Source organism: Balaenoptera borealis (genome assembly GCF_965194805.1).
Source record: "Balaenoptera borealis genome assembly, chromosome: 18".
In the NCBI taxonomy this organism is placed as follows: domain Eukaryota; kingdom Metazoa; phylum Chordata; class Mammalia; order Artiodactyla; family Balaenopteridae; genus Balaenoptera; species Balaenoptera borealis.
The window spans coordinates 79,378,959-79,403,970 of NC_138877.1; the positions used below are offsets into that span (position 1 = coordinate 79,378,959).

Sequence of the window (25,012 nt, forward strand, 5' to 3'; positions counted from 1 at the left end):
GTATGTTTAATTGCCTAAGTGTGTTTTAAATCTCTCAGTGCAAAACAGAATAATGTTTTGTCTTTTAAAATATGTTTCTCGGGCTTCCCTGGTGGCGCAGTGGTTGAGAATCTGCCTGCCAATGCAGGGGACACGGGTTCGAGCCCTGGTCTGGGAAGATCCCACGTGCCGCGGAGCAACTAGGCCCATGCGCCATAACTAGTGAGCCTGCGTGTCTGGAACCTGTGCTCCGCAACAAGAGAGGCCGCGATAGTGAGAGACCCGCGCACCGCGATGAAGAGTGGCCCCCGCTTGCCGCAACTAGAGAAAGCCCTCGCACAGAAACGAAGACCCAACACAGCCAAAATAAATAAACAAATAAATAATTAAAAAAAATATCTTTCTCATATCTAAAACAATTTTTTAAATATTTGTTTTTGTTAAGATACAGATCTCTATTTTTAGAGGGATATAAAAAACTCAAGGCAGATAAACCTATTTTGCTTACAGCCAATAGTTTAAATTTTTTTGGTGTTGATTGGTAAAAATATTAATATTTAGGCAGTTGAAGGATGCATATCTGTCTTCGTCAGCTTAGGTTAATAGAAATTATTCATTGTTCATACGTAGCAGCAAAATTCATTGTTTACTGGAATTTGAAGAAGTTTATTTAAAATGCATGGATTGTGAAGAGTTCAAAAATGAGACCTCAGACCAGGCCGGATGGAAGACCATGTCTCTCCCTCTTGCTGAACCTGGTGGAAGTGAAGGAAAACGCCCTCTGGTGGCAGCCTGGTGCAAGGCTCCTCGCCCGTAGAACCCCCGCCGTCCACCCTGTGGGGACCGGAGCCCGTGCGCTTTAGGGGAACCAGGGGGTCCTGTCCACAGGGGGCTTTCTCCCTCCCTCAAGTGGGTCTGGAAATCCATGTCTTCACCTGAGACCGTCCCGGCCCTTCCAGGACGCTCGTGCACCCGGGCCCGCCTGCCGGTTTCCCCCGGGCACGCGTGCCCTCTGGTGTCGGCAGGGCAGGGGGTTCACTGTTGTATCCCTGGGGCCGAGGCTGGTGCTGGGCACACAGTGCTCTCAGCAGGCCCGTGTTGAGGGGAGGGAAGTTTCCGTCCCCGCTGAGGTGTTTCCCCGCCTCTGCGTTAGGTTATCTGAGTGTTTAGAGAGGTGGTAGCTCCTTGCAAGTCACTCTTCCTGGAAACAGAAACGGATTCTACTTGTCAAGGAAAAGCAGATCGTTAGATTTCTACGCCAGGTTGCAAACACACACAGAGGTGTTGGAATACAAGTTAATTCCAACTGTGAAGTTCTGTAAGTGTCTTAGAATTGCAGACTTTAAGAGCTATTGGCTTCGGGGCCTGTGGTCCCACCAGAACATTCTGTCGGTGGGCAGACAGCCCACAAGGCTCGGGTAGGTTGGTGACGGCCTGGGTGCACCGGAGCCCCCGATCCCTGGACGCGAGGGCACAGGGGTGGGTAGGGGTCGTTGTAGGGAGAGCGGCAGCGTGGGTGCAGCTGCCTCAGATTTGAGAATTGGGCTTAGTAGCGGTGCTTGCAGCGGACCGTGGGTCTAACACGGTAAGAGGGGCAGTGAGGCTATCTCCCGAGGGGCACCGTCATCCTGACACGCACACTCTGAGCCTTAATTCAGGAAAGGCGTGACCTTTAGTCTCCTTGCGTTGCAGGTGTGGTGTCCTTAGTGGCTGTCCATCCCTCCACAGTAAACACGCTTGGGAAGCAGCTCTTGCCAAAAACGTTCGGACAGTCCAATGTCAACATCGCTCAGCAAGTGGTAAGGCCGGGAGGGTGGTGCCCGGTTGGCCCTGTGGCTTCCCTTCCTGTGCCCGCGGGTTTCAGGAGCACGTGGCCAGCGCCGTGTGTCCTGCCCCGGCCTGGGCCTTCCTGCGTGTGCCACTGGACAGCGGGACCTGGCCAGGCCAGGGCGGCTTCCCCGCCGGCCGCGCTGGTCCTGAATCTGCCCTGATGGTGTTTTCCTGGGGTGACGCGTGCGCTCGGGCAGAGCGGCCCGAGGGCCGGCCGCTCCCGGGCCTGGACCCTCCTCAGGGCGGGCTGACTGCCGTCCCGGGACACGAGACTGGTGTCCATGCGGGCCTCAGGGTGGGGTCAGGGCCTTGCTGGCCGTCAGGCGCTGCAGGGCGGGGGCTTCCCTGCCCATCCTGGCCGATGGGAGGGCGTCAGAGGTGGGTCTGCGCTCCTGGGACTGTGCCAGGCGCCTCTCCTCCAAGGACTCCCACCGGCCCGTCAGCTCCCACCGGTGGGGTTTGGCGGCTCCCTTCCTGACGGGACTCGCGGGCTCCACGGGGCCGTGCGAGGAGGGGCGTTCACCGCCCACCTGCACCTGCTGCCCACGCCCCGCCAGGCGGCCCCCCGGGCAGCTGTGTGCCTGCTCCCCGTCGCTTCGCCCCCGTCGGTGAGCTGTGACCACGTTCGCTCAGCGGCATTGCTGTGATTTTTCAAATCCGTGGTGTGTGGGAGTCCTAGGCCTTACTGGGCACGTCACAGATATTCAATAAATGTCTTTTTGATAGAAGTTATAATTCACATCATTTTATTTTATAGGTACTGTGCGTTATGTTAGAGCAGTCACGCCTGAGAATAGCTCGGTGACTGTAGCAACAGTTCTGTCGTTAGTACCAGTTTAAATAGTTGGGAGGAAGACCAACGTGAAGAGTTTTCTGTTGGTGCCTTTCTGACCTTCAGCTTATCAACCTGAAGTTCCACCGCTGACTTGCCCCAAGCCGTCTCGGAGCCGAGCTAGTTATGGAAATGTGTTCTTCCAGAATCCCAGTTCTGAGAGTTAAAGCTGGCCTGCCACAGATGCCTGCCCATCTCTACAGACAGAGGGCTAAAAGCAGAAGAGCTGGCAGGTTCCCACAGGAGGGAAGTCCATGGAAAATAGTGAAAATAGGGGAGTGAGGGGAGAAAACCTGCGGTGTCCTCCACGAGGCTGTGGGCAGTGAGTGGCCCGTGGGCCCAGGGTGTGCTCCCCGCTCCCCTGTCCTCTTGTCGAAGGAGGCTGCCCTTGTAGTGAGCACCTGTTGGGCGCCTGCTGTGTGCCTGGTGCTGTGTTTTCCTTGCAGAACAGTGGAACCCACAGGAGGTGTCCTTAGGGGTGGACGGTGGAGTGGGCGCTTGTGTCTGCTGGGGCAGTCACACCGAGGCTGGGCACCCCTCTTGGGGGGCGCGGCAGCGGCCTGGCCTGTGCAGGCCACGCAGGGCTGGGCCGGCGTCCTGGGCCTGCTCTCCTGAGGACGTAGCGGGCTGAGTGCTGAGAGGGACGGGTCTCGAGGTTCCCGAGCCGGTGACCATGGGCTTTGGCTGCACGCACCTCCCACCGAGACCCGGGGCCCCGTCAGTGCACACCCGTGAGGCCCTCACCTCTGGGGGTTCATCCTCTTTTCCATCCTGTTTCCCTTTCCAGAGCACTTGCTATTTGATTTCATGTCTTTTGGATGAGAGTGACCTACAGTTTGAAAAACACTGTGACGATGCTTTATCGTGACACTGGGAACGTGAATTAAAAGAATGAAATTCAGCTAAGCTGTTTTTCTTTCTGTGGTTTGTGGATCATTAACATTGACAGGTGACCTGGGCTTAGGGATAATTTGCAGTGTGCCAGGTCAGCTGTCCCAGGGCCACGGCAGGTAACCCTTATCCCACTAAGCAGCAGACTAGCGGGAGTGTCCCGCTTAAAATAGCCCGGACACGGCCTGCTCTCCACGCGCCCAGCGCTGGGGACCCAGTGCTGACACATTCGGCGACGTCACCGTGCAGTCACCAGGAAACGGTGCTTCTGAGTGGTTTCCTGGGTCGGGCACGAGATCTTTGGGAAGCTAGAATTTTACTTGGCTGGATGAGGCAGTGTCCCCGTGTCCCCCGTTAACGTGTGACTGTCGATTGATGGGACCAGGGTTCTGAGTGCTTGGTGTCAGAAGACAGGCCTTCTGTGCAGGGACGGGTGTCTGTGTGTTGGGGGCGGCGGGACCCCTGCCTTTGCCCCGGTGCCATTGCCTCTCCTCCGCCCTGTGCTGTCTGGGGTGCCCGGGGCTCCCCGCTTGGCTGGGTGGGCTGGTGGGGCACTGCAGCAAGCCTCGCTAGCCCTGCGTTCCTTTTTTTCTTCATTTTTGGGCCTCATCGTAGCACCGCTGAAGCGTAGAGTTTTATCCTGTCATGTGTCGTTGAAAGGAAGGGAAGTAAAAGAGGAACGTGAGGGTCCCACCCGGAGTTGTCTCCAGGCCCGGCCAGGCCGCTGGGCGTCCCCCGCTGCCCAGGGCTCCAGGTGTCCCCGCTGGGTGCTCACGTGACCGTTCTCTAACCTTTGTGGTTAATGGAACTCAGCGGCGGCTGTAGGTAATGAGAAATGATGAAGTGACAGCATCGTGTGTGGGAGATTCTGACTGTTCTGAATTGTCTTTTTTGACTGTAGGTAATTGGTACGCCTCAGAGACCTGCAGCGCCAAACACTATCGTGGTAGGAAGCCCACACACCCCTAACACTCACTTTGTCTCCCAGAACCAGCCTTCAGACCCCTCACCTTGGTCTGCCGGGTGAGCACTTGCCTAGAATTTACCCCCAGCCTCTGGCTGCGTGGCCGAGCAGCACGGCACTGGCCAGCGCGTGCCCGGCGTAGATGCGTGGACCACGCCGCCCTGTGGTTTTGGGGGTGGGCTCTGGCTTCTTAATGCAGCGGTAGCTTTCACACTTTGCGCTGTCTGTACCAGAAAGTACCGTTTCTCGAACCCCAATAAATGTGGCGGGTCTCAGCAGCTTCTCCTAAACAGCTGAACATGGCCGTGGGGACAGCCCTGTGTGACGGCCACAGCACCCTGTTCCTTTGATCCTTTCCTCCAAAAGCAAAGTGACGTGAAAGCGATTTTACTCAGAGGTCAGCTGTGCAACTTTCCCTAAAAACAAACAAAAACAAAGCTGTAGAATCGTGTCTGTATTGGTTCTAAAGCAAAAATCATCCGCTCCCGAAATTCATCAGTTGGAAACTTGGGGCGACCGTTTCCTCGCTGTGGCGACTCAGGAAGGTCAGACGCTGGGGCTCCCCGCCAAGGGGAAGTGCCCCAGCCTCAGCGCTGGGCGCCGGCTGCCATGTGGCCGTCAGGGTGTCTGCACTGGCTCATCTCAGCCGGCTCACGTTTGCCCCCAGATTCCTGTATTTGCAGCAGAACTTCCATAACTCCTGATGTCGGTCGACATCTTTTTGAGAAGCAGCGTTTGGCGTCTCGATACACATCAGGCGTGTCCTGGGGTCTGCCCTTTGGGTCATGTGCCCCACTTTTCCCGAGAGTTGAAGATACACATGTAAGGTCCGGCCACTTAAGTTTGTTCTCCGGCCTTTGAAGGAAGGAGGGGGTCCCTGGACGGGGAGACGGAACCAGGCTCCCGTCCCTGCTCGGCTGAGCGTAGCCCGCGGGACCCCCTCGAGGCGCCCGCCAGTCCTAGGCGGCGGGTCTGGATCCTGGGCTGGCGCTGTGTGCTGAGGCCGCTGCTTTTCTGTTGTGTTTCTGAAGGAAGCGTAACAGGAAAGGGGAGAAGAACGGTAAGGGGCTGAGGCATTTCTCCATGAAGGTCTGCGAGAAGGTGCAGCGGAAGGGGACCACGTCCTACAACGAGGTGGCGGATGAGCTGGTGGCAGAGTTCAGTGCTGCCGACAACCACATCTTACCGAACGAGTCGGTGAGTGTGTGCGCGGCGGGGCTGGCGGACAGGGCACCCGGCCCGCCGTCCGTGTCTGGAACAACCTCAGGCACGCGGAGAAGTTCTGAAAACGCTTCCAAAGGTGTCCTGACCCGCTTGTGTGGCGATGCCCCAGCGTCCCCAGCGCTTCCACGGCGCGCACCGGCTCCGGCCCCGTGTGTCGGCCGCCTCCCCGTGGCGACGCCCCCTGCCTGGCCCGGTGGGCTGAGCGGGACCGGGCTGAGCGGGACCGTACGGGGGCGGGCGGTGCACAGCCTCCGGTGTGTTTGGGTTCTGGGCCGTCTGGAAACCCCCTCCGTCTCCGCCAGGCCTACGACCAGAAGAACATCAGACGGCGCGTCTACGACGCCCTGAACGTGCTGATGGCCATGAACATCATCTCCAAGGAGAAGAAGGAGATCAGGTGGATCGGCCTGCCCACCAACTCCGCCCAGGAGTGTCAGAACCTGGAGGTATCTCCAGCCTTGTGGCCGCCGCGTGTTCCTAGCAGGCGTCGGTTGTCTGCACCACTGGCCCCTGCTGAGTGTCTTGGGCGGAGGTGGGGGGCAGGTGTCCCCGTGTCCTGAAGCCCCTGATCACGTCCGTGCTTTCCCACTTGACGGTGACCCTCCGTCCGTCTGGGGCTGCAGACGCTGGTGGCGGGGCAGTCGGCCCAGTCCCGGCGGCGGGGTGCCCCCAGTGTGGGTGAACTCTGCATCCCAGTTTGTGGGGTTTTTAAAAAGATAACATAGCCGTGTCCAAAAGATGAGAAGATGGAAGAAGGTTGTGTAGTTTTGAGATGAAGAGAAACTGGCCTGTGCCCGCAGCGTCTGCCACATTCTAGGTTCTTCTGTTTCCCCACCGTCAGGCCCAGGGCACACGTTTTCGGCGAGGACCTTTCCTAGGTGACCCTGTGTTGCCTTGGATTTTAAAATACGCTGTGGAAACCAGCTGTGGTGATGCTTTATGTCGATGGCTTGTCTTTGAAGGTGGAGAGACAGAGGCGGCTGGAAAGAATAAAGCAGAAGCAGTCGCAGCTCCAGGAGCTTATCCTGCAGGTAATGCAGCGCCCGCCGTGGAGGCAGCGTGATTGCTGTTTGGTGGCGTGGCCGCCCGTGGCCCCGTCGTCTCCCCTCCGCGTGTTTGCTTTTTGGACATGTGTTCTCCGCTGGGTGGCTCCCTGAGGCTTGCGTCCCCCGGCCGCTCTGGTCTCTGAGGGGGGGCCGGGCAGGGCCGTTGACGCCCAGGGAGGGTCAGGTGGCCGGCGGCGGCAGGTGTGGGTGCGCGTCAATCGTGCGTCTTTTTAGCAAATCGCCTTTAAGAACCTGGTGCAGAGGAACCGCCAGGCGGAGCAGCAGGCCAGCCGGCCGCCCCCCGCCAACTCCGTCATCCACCTGCCTTTCATCATCGTGAACACCAGCAAGAAGACGGTCATCGACTGCAGCATTTCCAACGACAAGTAGGTCGTGGCGGGAAGGGCCTTGGCCGCGTGAAGACGCCTGGTCGGGGGGGTGTGGGGGGGGAGAAGGTGGCCCGTCTGGTTGATTTGCTGCGTGTCTCACTTGCAGCCACCGAGTACGGTCTTCCAGCGTCCTTACCTTGCAGGGGTCCTCCTCGCTTCCCTGACTGCGTCTCCTTGAGAAGGAGGACTGTTGTCAGGACAGCAGGCGGTGCTCGGGGCCCGGCCGGGGGCGGCCTGGGGGCGGCCGGCAGCCCCGGGCTGTGTAGGTGCCGCCCGCGCTCCCTGGTTGCTGGTTCTGAGCTGGTGGGTTGTGTGGCTGAGGGGGGTTTGGGGTGAGCGGGGTGTCCCGCTCGGGGCCCCCGAGCCAGGTGTCCAACTCCGTCGTGGAGACGGCGCTCTTCTGACGGTGACTTTCTCCTCGAGGTTTGAGTACCTGTTTAATTTTGACAACACGTTTGAAATCCACGATGACATTGAGGTGCTGAAGCGCATGGGGATGGCCTGCGGCCTGGAGTCCGGGAGCTGCTCCGCCGACGACCTGAAGGTGGCGAGAAGTTTGGTGCCAAAGGCGCTGGAACCCTACGTGACAGGTCCGCTCCGTCCTGGACGGAACGCCCGCCCCTCCGCTGGGGTTGGCTCCCGCCCGGTGCCCAGAGCAGAGGCAAATGGGGCGTGGGACGGTGGCGGGCTGTGGGGTGCTGGTGCGGCAGCCGTAGGACGCCATCTGGCGGGGCCGTGGCCCCTCGGGACACGGGGGGCGGGGGGCGGCGACAAGGCCGAGCCGTGTGGTTCATGCGGTGCAGGTGTTACGTCGGGACCTCACCTTCCAGGTAGGGCCCCAGGTCTGTGAGGAGTGTGGCAGGCGTGGGCCCGACCCCAGGGAGTGGCTTAGTCACTGCAGCAAAGTGACCGAGAAAAGTGTCGTCTTGGCAGCCCTGGGCCTGCCCCCGACGGCAGGTGTGGGGTGCCTGCTGGGTCCCCGGCATCCGTTCTGCCGGCTCCTTGGCTGAGCTGGGGGGGTCCCAGCCACCGAGGGGAAGGGCTTTGTGGTGAGAGAGGAGAAGCAGCCCCTGCGCCTCTGGTGTGGATTTACTCCCTGAGCGCTCCCAGCGGCTCAGAGTAAGTGGGCGTCTGGCCTCGGAGCGTCCAGTGAAAGTGGCGCCTCCCACCCCCTCTCGATGCCAGCAGCTGCCCTGTGAGACCCCCGCTGCCCTCGCTCCAGCCCCCGTTCTTGGCGATACAGCTGCGTCCAGGACGGGGGTCGACATAGGTCCTTTCTCCCCTTGGGTCCCGCCTCTGCGTTATGGTGACGGTTGCCCTTCCGTGGCACTGTGGTGGCGGCGTCAGTGGCTGCACCGATTCAAAGAAGTAAAGGGAGGACTTCCGTGCTGTCTTCGCGAGGCTTGGTCCGGTGGCCGGGCCCAGCGAGCGGGCTGCCTTCTGGCTGGTAGCGGGCGTGGCGCTGGGCGGCCCGAGGGGCCTCGCCTGGAGAGCCGTCCCGTCTCAGCTCGTGGGCCTGTTTCCTGCGGTCTCTGCTTTGTGAAATTTGCTTTCTTTTCTTTCTCTTTCCAGAAATGGCTCAGGGATCACTCGGCGGTGTCTTTGTCACGTCGGCAGTTTCAACTGCCAACGGCACAAGGCTCTCTGCCAGGTAACTGCTGTCCCCGGCGGGGCCTGGGGGTGGTGGGGCCACTGTCACCTGGCAGCGGGACGCCCGGAGTCGTGTGTGAACAACCACTGCTCAGCCGCTCGGAACGGGGCTCCCAGTGCAGGGCAGACCTCCCCCTACTCCGGACGCCCCCCAGAGCTCGTCCGTTGTGCAAAGGAGATTTGTTTTTTCTGATTGGTTTCTTTCCTCTAAAGGTTAAAAGTAGTACATGGTTTTTATTTCTTTGAAAAGTACTTCAGTGAAGTGCGGGCAAAGCCACCTGAACCCCACGGCCGGCAGCCTGAGTGACAGGCTATTTCTCCATCTCTTTTTTCAATTGTTTTTTTAACACACTTGAAGTCACAATACGCATATAATATTGTTCCTTTTTTTCACGTTACTGTGTATTGAATGTATTTTATATTATCGAAGGAGCTTTATCATTTAAATCAATGTGTATTTGACTTTTGACCTAGCAGTCCCACAGAGCAGAACCATGTCAGGCCTCAGGGTTTGTCTTAGTTTTTAAAAGATAAATGTAAAGTAATTTCAACGTTAAGTAGTGACAAAACAGTCGTTTTATTTTTTGTGTAGTATTATGTGTTAAACTTATTTATATCAATTCTAAATATCAATAAATGTTCAGTTTCTTAAAGTGTAAGTGAAATCAGTAGAGTGTAGGTCCAACAAAATGGAATTGACTGATAAGTCACGTGTGCACACCTTCGAGGGGGCTCTGCGGGCACCGTGTCCTCTGGTCCCCGTGCAGCGCTGGCCCGGCCACAGTGCGGCCCTGAGGGAGGGGCGGGGTCGCCCCGTGAGGGTCCCAGCGCCCATGGGGTCTGTGTCGACCTCGGCGGGGCTGAGGGAGGCCGCAGGGTGTCTGCACCTGTTTGGGTTTTGACTGAGGTTGGTTCCGTTTTTAACTCTCAATCTGCCGCTGTGTGCGTAGCCCAGTTTGTAAAATCTGAACACTGGTTATACCAAGAGGTGGAATTTGGGTATTTCCTAAACGTTCCTCTTTAAGAAATTCTTTTTATTGATTAAATTTCAGAGGCTCACGTCAGGTTTTCTAAAGAGGGAAACAAAGCCATTACCATTTCAGAAGAGATACTGACCGTGGTGGTGGATACGCTGTTTTTACAAAGGCCCTTTTTGTTTATTGAGCTGCCCTCTGGTTCAACATTTAGGTGGTTCCCAGTTACAAGAAAAGCTGCAACGAGCAGCCTGATGGCTCAGTTTTCCACCCTTCCTGGCTTGGTCGCCAGGCTGGCTTTCCCAGATGTGGGATTACTTTGTCGAAGAGCAGCGTCAGTAAATACCAGTGAAAGGTATTAAGATACATGCGTGTGGTTTTCTGCCAACGGGAAAACACCTTTAACGTTAGGCATCTGTGCAGCTCTGGCCTGTGGGGCTTCTGTGGTGCCACCGGCCTCTCAGGGTCCTGACCCGCGTGGCGGGACAGGAGCCCTTTTACTCAGTCATCGCCCTCCCCCTGCCCCGTGCCGTCTGATTCAAGTGTATCACGGCCGCGTTTCCAGGGTGGTTCTGACCCTTTCGTGTCCTGTTATCTTTAAACAGACTCACGGTTTACCAAATAAGCTCCCCCGTTTTGTGGAGAGCAGTTGAAGGCCACAGGTCGGGCTCAGAGAGGATGCCGTGAGGACCCCCTGGGGGTGCCGCTGTTTCTCCGCGTGGAGACAGGCCTCCTCCGAGTCTGGGGCCTGGAGGACCTGTGTCAAGTTGTAGCCCTAGGTCGGGGTCCCCTCGGGACCTTCCCTTGCTGTTCAGCTCAGACATGAAGACACTGAATGACTTGTGATGGCGCCTGAGCAAGCTGTAGCTCAGAAGAAACGTCGCCTTCCCTCCCCTCGCGGTGGGCGTGGCCGTCTCCCCTTGGTGCCCTGGGACCGTAACTGACCACAGCTGACCCTCCGCGTCTCGTGTGCGCTGTGCTGGGACGCGGGCGGTGGCTGAAGCCGGGGGTCTTTGCCCAGGATTCCGGCTCCTAAAGCCCCTCCATCCTAGGCCGGGGTCTCGCCCGCGGGCCTGTTGACCCGAGGACCTTGGGCCGGACCACTCTTCGCTGCGGGTGCCGCCGTGCCTTGTGGGGCGCTGGGTTGTGCCCTCGGCCTCGGATGCTAGCACCCCCAGCCCCAGTTGTGGCAACCAGAGGTTGTCATGTGTTTCCGGATGAGGCTCCCAGGAGCGTGATGCAAACGCGGGTGGGTTCCGGCGACCCATTTGAAGACGGGGGCGCGGGGCTGGGCAGCTCTGGCTGCTCTAGAGCCCTGCCCCGCAGCTCTGCCCCCTGGGTCCGCGGTCCCCGCCTGGGCCCGCCCCAGGGACCCTCGTCAGGCGGCATTCCAAAAAATAAAACCTGCAAGAGCCGTGGGTCCTCGGGGCCGTCCTGGAGGCGCAGGCTGCAGTAAGAGGCGCCCGGCACCCTCAGCTTCCTGGCTCAGCACGGACGCTGGAGGAGCTGAGGGTGGGGCCTGGGACGGAGTTTCCACGAGCGGGCACACGCACACGCCAGCACACGCTCACTGGGTGCCCCTTTACTCCCCGGCTCCCACCCTTCGGGGAGGGCAGGGAAGTCACGGGCGGAGGCCTGGGAGGAGAGTCTCGGGGGTCCTCCGGTTGCTGTGCCTGAGTCTCACTTCCGACGTGATGATAAATGGGGAGGACTCAGTGTCGGGGCCCTGCCGGGGCCCCTCGTCCGGTGGTGATGTGTGAAGGGGGCGTGACGGGTGAGGTCAGCCTCGGGAGTGTTGGGTTCTGTGCTGCACGTGGGTGAGGTTTTCCGTTTCTGTTCGTGTAGCTGAGAACACCCAGACCTCCCGGGGACGCCGGCCCGTCTCTGGCGCCGCAGACGCGGCCACTGACACCTCCTGTCCTTGCAGTGACCTGGCCAACGGCGCGGACGGGGCGCTGGCCACGAGCTCCAGCGGGTCGCAGTACAGCGGGTCGCGGGTGGAGACGCCCGTGTCGTACGTTGGGGAGGAGGACGAGGACGAGGACTTCCACGAGGACGAGGAGGAGGACTGAGCCCCGTCGGCTCCAGGGACGCGTCCGGGAGGAGAACGGCTGTGAACGGGGGTCCTTCTGTGTCTTCCGTCCTCCTCCCGAGAAGAGCGCGCTGAGCCGCTGGGCTCGGCGTGCGCCGCCGATAAGCAACGCGCCGTTCTCTGCGGGTCCTGACGAGTGTCTGATGCCGACGCACGGCCTCTCTTTACTCTTTCGGATTTTGTGTTTTCGTTTGCTGTTTTTTTTAAATTCAGAGTTCATTTCGCCCCTTCACAGTTCTTGCCGAGTTTGCTGGAGACGTTGTGCTCCGTCCACGCCGAGGGAGATAAAGGCCCTGCTGCCCGGCGGGCCCGAGGCAGCCGCCGAGGGGGAGGCGCCGCGGAACCGGCAGATGGCGAGGCTCTGCTTCTCGACGTTTTATTACGACCTTATTTCCCTTAAATTATATTGACTGCGTGACTCCATCGGGTTTCTACTTTGGTTTTGCTGTGTTGCAGCCAACGAATTGCGAAGTTCTTTTTGGTTTTTGTTTGGTTTGGTAAAAGTTTACTGCCATGCTGGTGCAGCTATGGAAACTGTCTGAAAGCTTGGAATGGTTTATTGCTTATAGTAAAATTTGCCTGATTTCTTACAGGCAGCGTTTGGGAACTTTTATTATATAGTTGTTTACATACTTATAAGTCTGTCATTTAAAGACATGTACTGAAACAAATGTTGTATTTGTTTCGTAAGCATCTTCCTGTAATCTATTATAAAGTTGAAATTAAATATAGAGAATGTTTTAACAGTTTTTTAACTCAAAATTTGTCAATCATTTTTAATAGTTCTTTTTTTATAAAAAGAAAAAGGAATTTCAGGACAGGCAGTAGTCTCTTTTAAAACTTATTCACCAAGAACCATTAACTGCACAGTTGCTGTTAGCTGCCTGTTCTAAAATAATAGTCTTTTTATTGGAACACAAACAAACTTTTCTGTAATATTTTGTGGAATAAAGAGACTTTAATTGTTTGACTTGTTTAACTTGGCACTGTTAGTTTTTATTAATAAAGTGCGCATGGGCATTTTAAACAAGTCGTGTGTCCCTCTGATTCGGGATTGCTGTCGGGAGCTCGTTTTGTCCCGTCAGCCGTGCCCTTCTCTGGAGGGAGGAGAGGGTCCAGGCCCAGCAGTGCACTCAGGACCCGCCGAGGCCCCCAGCCTGTCCTGCCGCTGCCCAGCGGCGGGGCCAAGGAAGGAGGTCCCGGGGACGCGGCCGGTGGTGGGGAGAGAGTTTGTGCCTTGCCTTGTTTTTAGAAGAAACGTACCCACGACCTTCAACGTGCGAATCCTTACAAAACGTGAACTTTGCAAACACATCCCGGAAAGGTCACGAAGCTCCACGGGGAAGCAGGGGGCGGAGGGATGCAGGCTGGATGCCCTCGCGGACACGCCCGCGGTGAGAGAGCCAGGCCGAGGTCGTTCCTTGCCTTTCTCCCGGATCCTAGAAGTCGAGACAGACTTCACGGATTTGACTTTCGGAAGAAGAGTCAGATTGTAAGGTGAGGTGGGGCAGCTCAGTGTTTTATTCACGTTGGTCGAAGACATCCGTGGACGTTGCAGGGCACGGTTGCGGCCTTGAGCAGAGTCGCGTCTCCTGAGGGATGCGGCAGTTCCTCCTTTCTTCCTGACCGTGGCTGCCTGAAGTGTCCTGAGGGCCGTGGCTGGAGAGACGGGGGCGGTGTCGGCGCCCGTGCGGTGAGGATGCGGCCAGCCCCGCGTCTCCGGCCGAGTCCCCTGCGGCTGCGCCCCTGCGGCCCCTCCTCCTCCAGGGCACCCGGGCGGGTCTGGCCAAGCTGGGCACCCGGGCGCGGGCAGGAGACCCCCGACCTTCCACCGGTGGTGACCCGGGTGACCGAGGGTCTGCTGGCTCCGCTGCTGCGGGAGCGCCTTGGACGGGGGACAAGGTTCTGGCATCGTCGCCTCTCCTGCTCCTCCTGGTAGGTGGTCAGCTGCGGCCCAGGCATCCCGGAGCGTCGCCCGTCAGGGTGTCCAGCCTGCGTCCGTCCACGCCCGCTTCCCTGCGGTGTGGTCTGTGACCTCCAGGGGAGGTGTTTGGTTCCAAAGGTCACATCTTACAAGCTGGTGAGTAGTGGGGTTCTGCCAACCAGGAGGCCTGTGGCTACTTGGGCCGAGTACTGACTCTGGGTGTTGGCGCAGCAGTGGTCCCCGGGGCGCGTCAGCCAGCTCCCGAGAGAGGAACGTCCGGACTCGAACCTAGGCCTCTGACCTCTGACCCCAGAGCCTGTGCCACCCCTCCCCCAGGTGCTGGTTGTTCCGTGTATTCGACAGCAACTTGACAGAAGGTTCTAGCACTTCTTTCCAAGGGGCACTTTGTGGTCGGCAGGTAGCCGGGTCCCCTGCACCCCCCCGCGGGGGCAGCCCCTCCAGCTGCTGGGCCTCGGTTTCCTTCCCTGTGAAATGGAATCAGCAGCCCCGGCCTCCCAGGGCAGCTGGAGGAGGGACCCCGAGTCAGGCAGCCTACTGTGCTCGGGCCCCCCGACGGGCACCCCCACCCCACCCCCATCGAGGCCTCGGTGTCTCTTCTGGGGTGGCTGGACCTCTGACCCCTGACCTCCAACCTCTGATGTGTCGTGACATCCCTGAGGTGGCCTGATCTCTGGCCTGACGTGGCACTTCCCAGGTGGCTCAGGGTTTTTGCCGGTGGGGTCGGCAACGCGGAGCAGAGGCGGCCTTCGGGGCTGGGCTGCGGGTCCCCTGTCCCCTGAGCCTCTGCGGGGCTTCTTCCGTGGGGTTAGGACTCCGGGCTGCCAGCTCCGGGTGGGGTGAAAAGTGGGCGACAGGTGAGAGCAGGTTTGTCCTTGGGACAGAATGTTCTCGTTTCAGGGTTTTCTGAATGGGCTGGGGCTGCAGACTGCCCCCCGCCCTGGAGGCTGGAGGGGAGACTGTGCTCCGAGGAAGGTCACCTCTGGGGTTTGGGCTTCGCCGCGTGGGGACACCCTTACGTCCCAGAACTGTGCGCTCTCGGGGCAGCCCCTTCCACTCCGGTTTGTAATGTCCCTGACTTGCAACTGAAAGTATTAAAGGGAGAGGTTTTTTAGTTCATTAATTTTAGTTAATTCTTCTTAAGTTAATTTAGTTAACTGAATTTCAGTTAGTTTGAGTTTTTAGTTAATTCTTCCCCCTCATCAGGAGAGACATGACTCTTTTACATAGATTAAGAGTGAATTTAATAAACTTGATTTTTACAGTTTAGGAATTGCATTTTTTAAAGCCGGCAACCAGAATGCATGAAATCCTAAGTCACGTTTCATATGAACGCACTACCGGTCTTCATATTAACGTATAGAAAAAATAAATTACAGCAAGAAAGGTGATGTCCACGTGGAAGAGATGAGTCCTTTTGGGGTCTTGTTAGTTGCACAGCTGCTGCCTTAGGGTCACCGTGTTAGCCCAGCGTTTTTATCGTGGCTACAAATTCTACCTAAAAAGTGACAGAGATTTCACAGGATTCTGGCTCTGAGAGCTGGGCGCACGGGGGCCTGTCTGGTGTGGAGCTGCCTCCGGTGCCGGATTTAGCTGGACGCGGCGTCTGCGGTCACCCTGCACCTGGGGGCCAGCCGCCTGGCTCCTCTACTTCTGGATTTTCAGCTTGAACTCCACCTTCCCCTCATAGGGGTCATGGGGGTTGTCGAAGGTCACGTGCTCCGCCAGGATCTTGCACACTATGACAACCTCCCTGTTCCTGGGGACGTTGAGAAGCTTCGCGGCCACCAGCGGGTTGCTGTAGTGGGGCTGAAGCGGACGTGCGTTAGGACCCTCGAGGGCGGCCGGGCGCTTGGCTGGGTGCTCCCATGTCGCCCGAGAGCCGCCCGGGACTCACTGGGACACAAATATCTCCCTGCTTAGAAACGAGGAGACTTGGCCCAGGGGGTGGGGGGGGTGGACAGACCAGTGACAGATTCAACTTCAAATTACACTTGATGAAAATTAATATAAAAACAACACAGAGGATAAAGCAAGAGATTTGGAGAAAATGATTTTAAATGGATATGCAGTTGTCTAAGGGCCTTCTAAGGAGGCCCTCGGAAGGTAAAAGATTAGATTTGATATTTATTTTGCGTGAGAACGATGTGTTTTCAGGTAGTTACGAGAACATGGGTTTGGGAAGCACCTGAAGATTAAGTGGTCCGGCTGCGCTAAGTACGGCCTTGTTTCGTTTTTACAGGTGAAACATTAGGGCTTCCCTTCTGCTGGTGATTGCTCAGTTTGATCCGGTTCCGGAGCAGCTGCTGGGGACAGTGGCGCACACGTACCTGGGCCTTCTTCCCGTAGTAGGGGAAGTAGTGCAGGCTGTAGACGCCTCGGGGTGGGAAGTACTCCACCTGCAGGGCCGGGGCATCCCGGTGCTGGTCCTGCGGGCGAGAGGCCGCCGTGAGAAAGGCCGGATGTGGCGCACTCGTGTCCGCGCCGCACATGCTTCTGCACGCAAGTCCACGTGTGTGCGTACGTGTGCGCCGTGACCACACGTGCAGTTGGCATAAACTAGATCTCATCTTTATCATCAGCCGAGCAAGACCCCGGGTGACTTATCAAACTTGTATTTTCTTCCATTTAAAACCCTCTTAGGATAAAAAAAGGCAATAGAGCCGAGCGTGTGGGAATGAAGGCCCACAAGGCTGGGCGGCTGATCTGCTGAGACTCGGGAAGGACCCATACGCTGTCGTGGGGTTTGCTTCCTTTCACTGTCAGAGCCAGCGAATCGCCCGACGGCTTGAGCTCGTCTGAGGGCAGAGGAAGGGTACTTTGGTGTCTGTGCAGATCCCGGGTCAGCCTACACATGTGTGGTCGAGGAAACTCAACAAGGAAAAACAAAACAGGACGAATGCTGCGCTCCGGGGAGACTGCAGGCTTTGGGGGGGGTCACCCCGGTGGGGCTCCCGTGCTGACGGCAGAGAGCCTTGGCTGAGGGCGTGATCGTGAAAACAAACTTTAGAAAATATTCAGTGAAGACAAATTTAGTTTTTTCATGTTGTACTTAAAAGCATGTTTTGAGAAAAACTGGACTAAATTAATGCCAACTGTTGGCAGCATTTGTATACACACACTGCCAGACAACAGTAGCTGTCGGTAACTTGCATATTTTTGTAAATAAGCAAATAAAAAGGACAAAGCAGCGTAGTAGAAGTGCCTTGGTTTTTCCAAATAGCCACAAACATTTTGAAGCATGTCAGTGATACACTGTCCCAAATGCTTTTTGAAGTAAAACAATGACGAGGGTTGTTTTTCTTACCAGGTTGTTGTTGTTGTTTTTTTTTCCAGAGACAGTAAAACTATTCTCCAGGATCATATAGCTGTGCCATTTGGCATCTTGCAATACCATATAGAACATTTTTTCTTGATAATTCTTACCACGTTTTTAATCCCCCACGATAAAACCACTCTTAAGTGAAGGTTCATGCAATTCGTGCACCTGGCTTGTTAGGCTGACGGTTGAGGTGATTTTAGGGAAAACCAGATCAGTATTTCCCGCAGGTTTTCCAGCCTCAACAAGACAGCTGTGGCCGGTCACTCACCAGGAATGTGCAGTCCACCCTGGGGGCCGTGCTGTTGCCGGGGAGAAACTTGACGATCTGAAAGGGAAAGGTTCGGACGTGGCCTCTGTGCCCGTCTGTGAGCGCGGAGGACGGGTGCCGGGGAGGGTCTGGGGGCGGTGTACCAACTCCTGCTTCAAAGCCGGAAGCTCCACGCCGGGGCCGTGGTCTTGGCCGGCAGGTGGCAGAGCTGGACGGGGGTCTGAGCTCCCCAAGCCCACCTGTGCCGACGGCCCGGCCCCCGGATGCGCCTGCTGGTGCCCAGGGTCCAGTGCGGTGCCCTCCTGGCTCGTGGGGACCACCGCCCTCCCTCGCTGCACACCTGCCGGGCAGCTGGGACCGCACCCCAGCTGGGCCCGGGGGCCCAGCGCGGTGTGCCAGTGCGTGGCCCCCCCGGCCTCTTAGGGAGGAAAATGAAGAGTGCCACGCAGATGCCAGCGTGGAGCCGGGTCCTCAGACCCCACCCTCCCCGGGGCCCTGCCGAGATGTCCCTTCTCCCCGCAGCGTGGACGTGCCTCCCGTGGTTTGCTGTGTTCTCACGGGCAGCCTCTCTCTGCGCCTGTCCCCAGACGGTTCCCAGGTGCCCCCCCCGCGCTGACCGCGGCCCGGCTTCCTCCAGCCGCCGCGCACACAGGGCTGCCCCAGGCTCTGCGGCTCGCGGGGGGCGCACGCCACGGTCAAGTGGGTGGTGGGTCTGGATGGCGGCTCCCAGTTGTGTTTGAGGGAAGGCACGCTCGCCGCTGGCACACGTGCAGGAGAGACAGGGGCCCGGTTCCCTTCTCACCTCCGACCCCCTCACTCACCCTGTTCATCTTGATAATGAAACACGGCTTTCCTTCCTCAAAACCAAAGGTGGGGTCCGGCCGGCCCGAGCAGTTTTGCAGCATGTCTGCTGTGAACTTGCAGGAGAACTTGGTGTGGTTCGGGGCCAGGAATCTCTCCTGGAAGAAGTACCTCTCGGATGTGCAGTTGATGTTGTCCTCCTGGGCCGCGGGTGAGTAGCCTGGGGGACAGACACACCTGCGACCCTGCCCGGGCTGCAGCCCCCCTCCCTGCCCCCGGGGGTTCCTGAGACGAGGAAAGAACGGAGACTGAGGTGCATTCTACACTCTACCTGCCAGGAAGTGGTGCAGGGCCTGCGTTAGTTCTGTCCAGGTCCTGTTGTCAGACACGTTGTAGGAAATGTCCAGGCCTTTCTCCCCGTAGACATCTGGCCTCAAGGTCACCCCTGGAAAAAGGACGTGACGCTTGGTCTTTGGTTGTACATCCAGGCCGTTTGCTGGGCGGTTGGCCCCGGCCTGGGGGAGGCCATGCCTGGGACGCTTCGGGGCCAGGCCTTCGAGGGTCCCCCCGCCCCTGGCGCGGAGGCTGCAGCCAGCAGGGCCCGGGACCCTGCCCAGGGGCTGGGGGGCCGCGCCGTCCCACGAGGCCTGGCCAGGGCCCACGGCTCCCTCCCACAGGAGGCCTGCCTGCCTGCCAGCCTCTGGGTTTGGGGCACATTCTATCACAGTGTGTTCTCAAGCTTGTAATCTATTACGTTCTGTTCTGAAATGACATCGAAATCCTCCATGTTTCATCCATTGGTTGATTCAAAAAATTGAGCCCCAGTTGTCACGACGATTTGCAGAGGCTCCACCGAGGGTGGCAGAGCTCAGCGCTGCTGTGGGATGTTCTTGGGTTATTATCTTCCTCAGAAAGAGTTAAGGACGCAGGGGTGACAAACACTCTGAGTAGCTGGGCTGGAAGAAGATTTCCTTCCTTCGTTTCTCCCCGCCTCCCTTTGTTTTTGTTTTCTGCAGGCACCGCAGGTTAGCTGGCCGCGAGGGGGGGTCTCGGTCCAAACACCCTCCCCAGGATTTGGGAGTCTCGCCACCAGCGACTTCCCCCTCTTTGGCGCTGGCTCCGGCCCCTCGTCGCACGAGCCACGCTGCACTTAGACGGCACTCGTGCTCTGGACCTACTTTGTTGTTGGGGAGGCGAGGCCTCCCCAGGAGGGCAGCCTCGGTGCTGGTGACGCCACACGGACGCCGAGCTCCCCTCGCCCCCCCTCCTGATCCCCTGGTGGCCGTCCTCCCCGACCTCCTCCCCGCGGGGTCGTGTCCTGACCCGGCAGCCCCGGGCGGAGCAGGGCCCGACGCCCAGTACCTGGTGACTTGAGCTGGTCCTGGTAGTCGGGAGTGTACGGGTCGATCGTGCACATCAGCACGTAGATGCACAGGGCGAAGATGCCGGTCATGACCACGTAGAAGGCCACGTAGTAGAGGCTGATCCACACTGCGGGAAGAGGCGGGTCAGACGCAGCGACAGCTGCTTGGTCGCGGGGAACACGCGTGCAGCCCACCAAACGCGTCACCGCTCAGGGTGAGCGTTCACGCACGGCGCTGGGCACCCATCCCGCTATCTGGTTCCAGACCATTCTCATCACCCCGATAACCCTGCACCCCTTACTTAAAAGCCTTTTTAAAAATTATAGTTTTAGGAGCGTAGCTTTAGAACTGCTGTTCTCAAATCTAAGGCTGAGCCTCTGGGGCTGATCCTTAGCTGCTCCCCGCTCTCAGGTGCCCGGGGGTGTCGGGGGGCGTCAGGGCTGAGGGGGGCCTTTGGGATCACCCAGTGGGGGAGGAGAGGCCGGCCAGGGCCTGCGTCTGGGCACTGAGACCGCCAGCCCCACGCGGCTGCTGGCTGGTCCCCTGCCCTCCCCCGGCGCCCCTGCCCTGCCGCACGGACCCCAGCGGGACAGCGTCCGGCCCAGCATCTGGCCCGTGTCCGGATTCCAGCAGTAGTGCTGGAACTCCTCCATCCTCTGGCTGCATGACTTCTTCTCCTGCAGCGCCGCCATCGCCCCGCTCCTGCCAAAGGACACTTGGGGGAGGACGTCCCCTTGGGTTTTATGGTCTCCCCCTCAGAGGTCAAGGGCATTGCGGCTCTGGGTTCCGGGGCGAGCCCAGCAGGGTGTTATCGCTGCTCGGCCGTCAAGCGCCGGCGCCCGGGCAGGCCTGGCGGGTTCCCCTGCCGTCAGGTGCCCCTCCACCCCCTCCCTGGGCAAATCAGGGTGGCTCACTCCTCGTCTCGGGTGCCCTTGGCCTGGAACTTTATCTGCTCTGATAATGAGCAAGGAGGCCTGCCAGGTGCCCAGCTCTGCCCATCGCACTTCCTTGGGGAGGGAGGTGTGAAGAGAGCGGTCTGCACGAGGAGGGGCCTGGACCCTGACGCTCACCCGCGGCCGAGGTGCCCCCTGTTCTGAGCTGATTGCAGCAGGCGCCCCAGGTCACGATGAGGCGACGGCTGGGACCCCGGCGGGGGCGGGGGCTCCCGCCGCTGTCACTCCTGATGCTGGAGAGCCAAGCCTGCCGGTGCCCGGGGCGGCCGGACGCGGGGCCGCAGGGGTTCCCGTCACTCCTGAGCTGAGCTTCGGTGATGAGCGTGGTGTCCTCTGAGAGCCAGTGTTGGGCCCTGTAGGACTTAGTGTCCTTGGAGGAATCCACAGCCATACAGTCTAGAGGTGTTTTCGAAACCGAATGCACACCGGTCCCCGGGCGCGTTGCTGAAATGCAGACTCTGACCCCGCGGGGACCCAGTGGACCTGGGAGCTCCCGCGGCCTTGCTTGTGGCTGCAGGACCGCGGCAGTGTCTAGGCAGGGGGCGCTCAGCCTGGCACCACGTCCGAGCCACCTGGGGCGCCTTGGAAACCTGTGACACCTGTCCCACCCCCGAGTTTCTGAGGGAGCTGACCTGCCGGGTGGCCTGAGCGTCTGGACAACTACGAGCCCCCGGACCACCTAATGCGTGGCCAGAACCAAGCGGCCTTGGCGGTCCACATGGCTGGGGCACCCACCTCTGAGATTAGGAGGAAAGGGCAGCGCCGGGCACATATGACGTGGCACCGAGGCGTCTTTACAAATATCTAAGTCAGGACCCGACTGAAAGGGTGGGGATTGTATACAAAGAGCTGGGCGTCCATCCATTGTCACTTTCCCTCTGAGGGACCCACGTAGCCAAATTGGAAGTGTTCTTCGGGGATAAAAATAGTGAAAAGCCCTCTAGCCATTATGTTTATTTTCTTTAGGATGATTTAGAGTTTGTCAGCAAAACGAACACCCTAAAATTCAGATGGAATCGCAGCATTTTAGCTTGGACTCATAGTCTCTTAATGGACCAATCGTAGGCATTTTCCTTCACACCGTTCCCCTTCACAGCTTTGGAACTTTAGGGCAGTAAAAACACAGTGTGGCCTTAGGCTGCGGTCTCACCGTCCACAGCCTGTGGGTCTGGGACCCCCGCGCCGAGGCCTGAAGACACAGGGTAGGAACTGCTGTGCACAGAATCGGTGCCGCCCTGGTCTGGAAAGTACAGAGACACTCTTGGGACGAGCACAGTATGAATTCTTCCTGGAAGTCTTTGAACGAAATCCTCCACACTTAGTCTCTGAATTCCCAGAAGCATGAACGTGTGTGCTGAGCTGCACACGCGTTGTCACGATGACCTTCCTGGGACACGTGCCCGTGGGGAGGGGAGGCCTGGGGCGGGGTGGGGGGCCCTGGGCTGCTCGGCGTGTCCCGCGGGACAACGTGGGACGGACGCCCCAAAGAGAGTGAGCTCCGGGCGATGCGGGAGCTCTCCCTTCCTATGCGGGAGGCTCGACTCCCACCCCCCGGCAGCAAGGGACCGGAGCCCACCCCTCCACAGCTGCCGTGGGGTCAGCGGAAGCCCGCGAACACCGAAGGACTGGATGATAGGAAGATTCCCAGCTTTCAACGGATAATCACTCATCAGAGCAAGAACCGGGAAGACCTCCAAATGAAGTTAAAACGAGATGATCAGTAGATGCCAAGCCTGAGGTGACAGGTTCTGAAATCATCTGACAGGTTGTGAAATGCTTCAGCAAGCAATGGTGATTGTGCTTGAAACAAATGGAAAAGCAGAAGTAGAAAGTTTAAGGAAAGAAATAGAAGATATAAAGAAGAACCAAATGGAGATTTTAGATTCAAAAAATACAATAACCAAAATAAAAAGCTCAAAGAATGGATTCAGAAGCAGAAGGGAAGGGACAGAGGAAAGAATCACTGACATGGAAGAAAAAACAATAGAAATTTCCGGATTTGAACAATAGAAAGTAGAGCCAGAAAAAAAGTGCCCAGCCTCAGTGACCCAGGGGCCGTAGGAAAGGCCTAACATCTGCGTCACTGGAGTCCTGCAAGGAGAGAAGAAAGAGCGGGGCTGAGGCGTAAACCTTCCACTTAGAAAACATTCTTGAAATGACAACTTCATGGAAATGGAGAACAGATTAGTGGTCGCCCGGGTTCAGGACAGGGTTTGGGGTGGGAGGGAGGCGGGAGTCTATAAAGCGGGACCGTGGGGTGGGAGGGAGGCGGGAGTCTATAAAGGGGGACCGTGGGGTGGGAGGGAGGCGGGAGTCTATAACGGGGGACCGTGGGGTGGGAGAGAGGCGGGTGTCTACAAAGGGGGACCGTGGGGTGGGAGGGAGGCGGGAGTCTATAACGGGGGACTGTGGGGTGGGAGGGAGGCGGGAGTCTACAAAGGGGGACCGTGTGGTGTCGGGGGCTCCTGAGCGTTTGCTGTGGTGGCATCGGTATCTGTGCTGCGATCCTGAGCTACAGTTTGGGGAGACGCCACCACTGGGGGACTGGGTGAGGGGTGCAGGGGTTATCTGGGTTATTTCTCATAACTGCACGTGAATCTACAATTCCTCTAAATAAAAACTTTTAAAAAAGGCCAAATGAGTTTGGGAAGCTCTGCGTACATGACCCCTCTTAGAGAGCCAAGTTCACTCTTCCATCTCTGAGTCCCGTGATCGGAAACATATTTAACGCCGTTTATCTGAATGCTTCCCACTTCCCCAGGAGGTAGTTCGGCTCAGCGTTAATCCAGTGGGAGTTGCCATCCTCAGACACCGCCTCTCGCAGGGGTTCCTGACCCGGGTGCCAGCCCCACTCCAGGCCCACCGAAGCAGATCTTTATTTCTCCAGGCGATTCGAGTCCCCGGCACTGCTGGGAGGCGCTGTCTGGGGACACATGGTGAGGGACACACGTAGAAGGGGCTCCAGTCCACAACACGCCTTGGAGCCGGAGCCGCCGACCCGTCTGAACACTGATGGGTTAAAGAAAAGGCAGGAAGGGTTTGAAGAGATCAGCTCACGGTCGCCTGCTAGTAAGAGCCAGGCTGGACGCACCAACCCACCTGCTCAGCTGCAAGTTCTCGTTTCTGCTTCCCCGGCTGCTACACAGAGTCTGCCTGTCTCCTCATACCCGCTGGCAGAATCTCACTGCCCTCTCCACCCTCTCCTCCCCGCGTGGAGTTGGTTACCTGGCCTCTTCTGGCTGGGGTGTTCTTCATTTCTGTGGCCCTTCTCTTCCTCTCCTCTCTAAACTGTAACCAACCCCCATCACTTCCTTGTCATTCTTTCCCATACAGGTACCAAGCACCTACTGTGTACAAGAACAAGGCAGACAAGGCCATAACCAGGTGTGCCCCAGGTGTGCCTCAGGTGTGTCCCAAGTGTCCTCCAGCTGTGTCCCAGCTGCCTCAGGTGTGTCCCAGCTGTGCCCCAAGTATGTCCCAGGTGTGTCTCAGGTGTGCCCCAGGTGTGTCTCAGGTGTGCCCCAGGTGTCCTCCAGCTGTGTCCCAGCTGTGCCCCAGCTATGTCCCAGGTGTGTCTTAGGTGTGCCCCCGGTGAGCCCCAGGTGTGTCCCAGGTATGTCTCAGGTGTCCCCCAGGTGTGTCTCAGGTGTGTCCCTGGTGTGTCCCTGGCCTCTTCGTTCCCTTCTCTCTCCTGCCTCTCTCTGTGTGGGACCTCAGCCTGGGTGTAGCTGGGGTCTCCTGCATCCCCATCCTAATTTCACCTGAACGTTTCTCTTGGCGTTTCTCCTTCGCCAGCCAGCGCAGCCCAGGTGAGGGCAGGGGGCTGATGTGAAGCTGATCCCTCGGCAAGGGCCGGGGTTACCTTAGGTCATCAGAGCCAGCAGCATGACGCAGCTGCTCTCAGTGTCAGCTCAGGACAAATGTTGGTCCTCACATACTGACCAGTCCCCTGGCCAGGGGTCTCACCCGTGGACGCCCAGAAAGCCTATTCCTAAACTCCTATCATCAGCTGGTTTTATTCTCACTCGCGGGTTTTCTAAAGAAAAAATGACACATAGTGGGGAAAACACCAGCCATCTTTGTGAATTAAGGTTTCTCCTGGGCCCCCTCCCTTCAGCTGGGCCCTGCATTCCCACCAGGAAATAGGCGGAGGGTCCAGCTCATCTGCTTGGGGGGGGAGGCTCGGGGCTCCTGCACGCTGGGCCTGGGGCCAGGTGTGTCCTTCCCCGTGGGAAGGAGCGGGGCAGGGTGGCCCGTCTAATCCGTCTGCGAGCGGCTTAGGGATTGTCTTTTTCTGGCACCTGCTCCCGCCCTGCGTGTCCTCCACTCCGGCCGGGATCTCGCCTGAGCTGTGTCAGCGGGCTTCCTGGGGCTCCCGGTGCCCGGCCAGCCTCCTGTCCCCAGAGGGCGGGGACGGGCCACAGGCCAAGGGCAGCGGGTTAGGCCGGCTTGGGACGTGGGAGCCGGACGCGGAGGGAGGCCGGCGCCGGG

At 58.3% G+C, this 25,012-nt stretch overlaps 2 protein-coding genes across 17 annotated transcripts in view; one reads left to right on the plus strand and one right to left on the minus strand.

Annotated features, from left to right (window-relative positions):
* Positions 1–12,901, plus strand: part of TFDP1 (transcription factor Dp-1) — a 31,710-nt gene extending 18,809 nt beyond the window's left edge. For 3 of the 16 annotated variants that reach the window (XM_082365190.1, XM_082365189.1, XM_082365181.1), the window contains exons 4-13: positions 1,672–1,778; positions 4,434–4,555; positions 5,528–5,693; positions 6,023–6,166; positions 6,683–6,751; positions 7,001–7,152; positions 7,579–7,745; positions 8,728–8,806; positions 9,994–10,134; positions 12,107–12,901. In XM_082365190.1, coding sequence (XP_082221316.1) covers positions 1,672–1,778; positions 4,434–4,555; positions 5,528–5,693; positions 6,023–6,166; positions 6,683–6,751; positions 7,001–7,152; positions 7,579–7,745; positions 8,728–8,806; positions 9,994–10,134; positions 12,107–12,281 — 1,322 coding nt within the window. In that variant the 3' untranslated portion in view covers positions 12,282–12,901. Of the gene's footprint in view, positions 1–1,671; positions 1,779–2,566; positions 4,358–4,433; positions 4,556–5,527; positions 5,694–6,022; positions 6,167–6,682; positions 6,752–7,000; positions 7,153–7,578; positions 7,746–8,727; positions 8,807–9,993; positions 10,135–11,624; positions 11,644–11,706 lie in introns of those variants that run through there. The other 13 variants (XM_082365184.1, XM_082365192.1, XM_082365191.1 and 10 more) reach the window with 13 other exon arrangements.
* A 1,729-nt stretch (positions 12,902–14,630) lies between these two features.
* Positions 14,631–20,406, minus strand: ATP4B (ATPase H+/K+ transporting subunit beta). The gene is made up of 7 exons (XM_082365149.1): positions 20,149–20,406; positions 19,567–19,695; positions 18,536–18,649; positions 18,225–18,424; positions 17,404–17,460; positions 16,144–16,242; positions 14,631–15,622 (listed from the first exon to the last, which is right to left on the minus strand). The coding sequence occupies exons 1-7, from the start codon at positions 20,258–20,260 to the stop codon at positions 15,461–15,463; spliced, it is 873 nt and encodes a 290-aa protein (XP_082221275.1). The 5' UTR covers positions 20,261–20,406; the 3' UTR covers positions 14,631–15,460.
* Positions 20,407–25,012: the final 4,606 nt, after the last annotated feature.

Excerpts from the sequence above, each read along its gene's own strand:
- ATP4B (XM_082365149.1), bottom strand. The coding sequence starts at position 20,260 with ATGGCGGCGCTGCAGGAGAAGAAGTCATGCAGCCAGAGGATGGAGGAG. Across the intron at positions 19,696-20,148 it reads CCGGACGCTGTCCCGCTGGG|TGTGGATCAGCCTCTACTAC; the intron begins GTCCGTGCGGCA and ends CTCTTCCCGCAG. Across the intron at positions 18,425-18,535 it reads CCTGCACCACTTCCTGGCAG|GCTACTCACCCGCGGCCCAG; the intron begins GTAGAGTGTAGA and ends TCTGTCCCCCAG.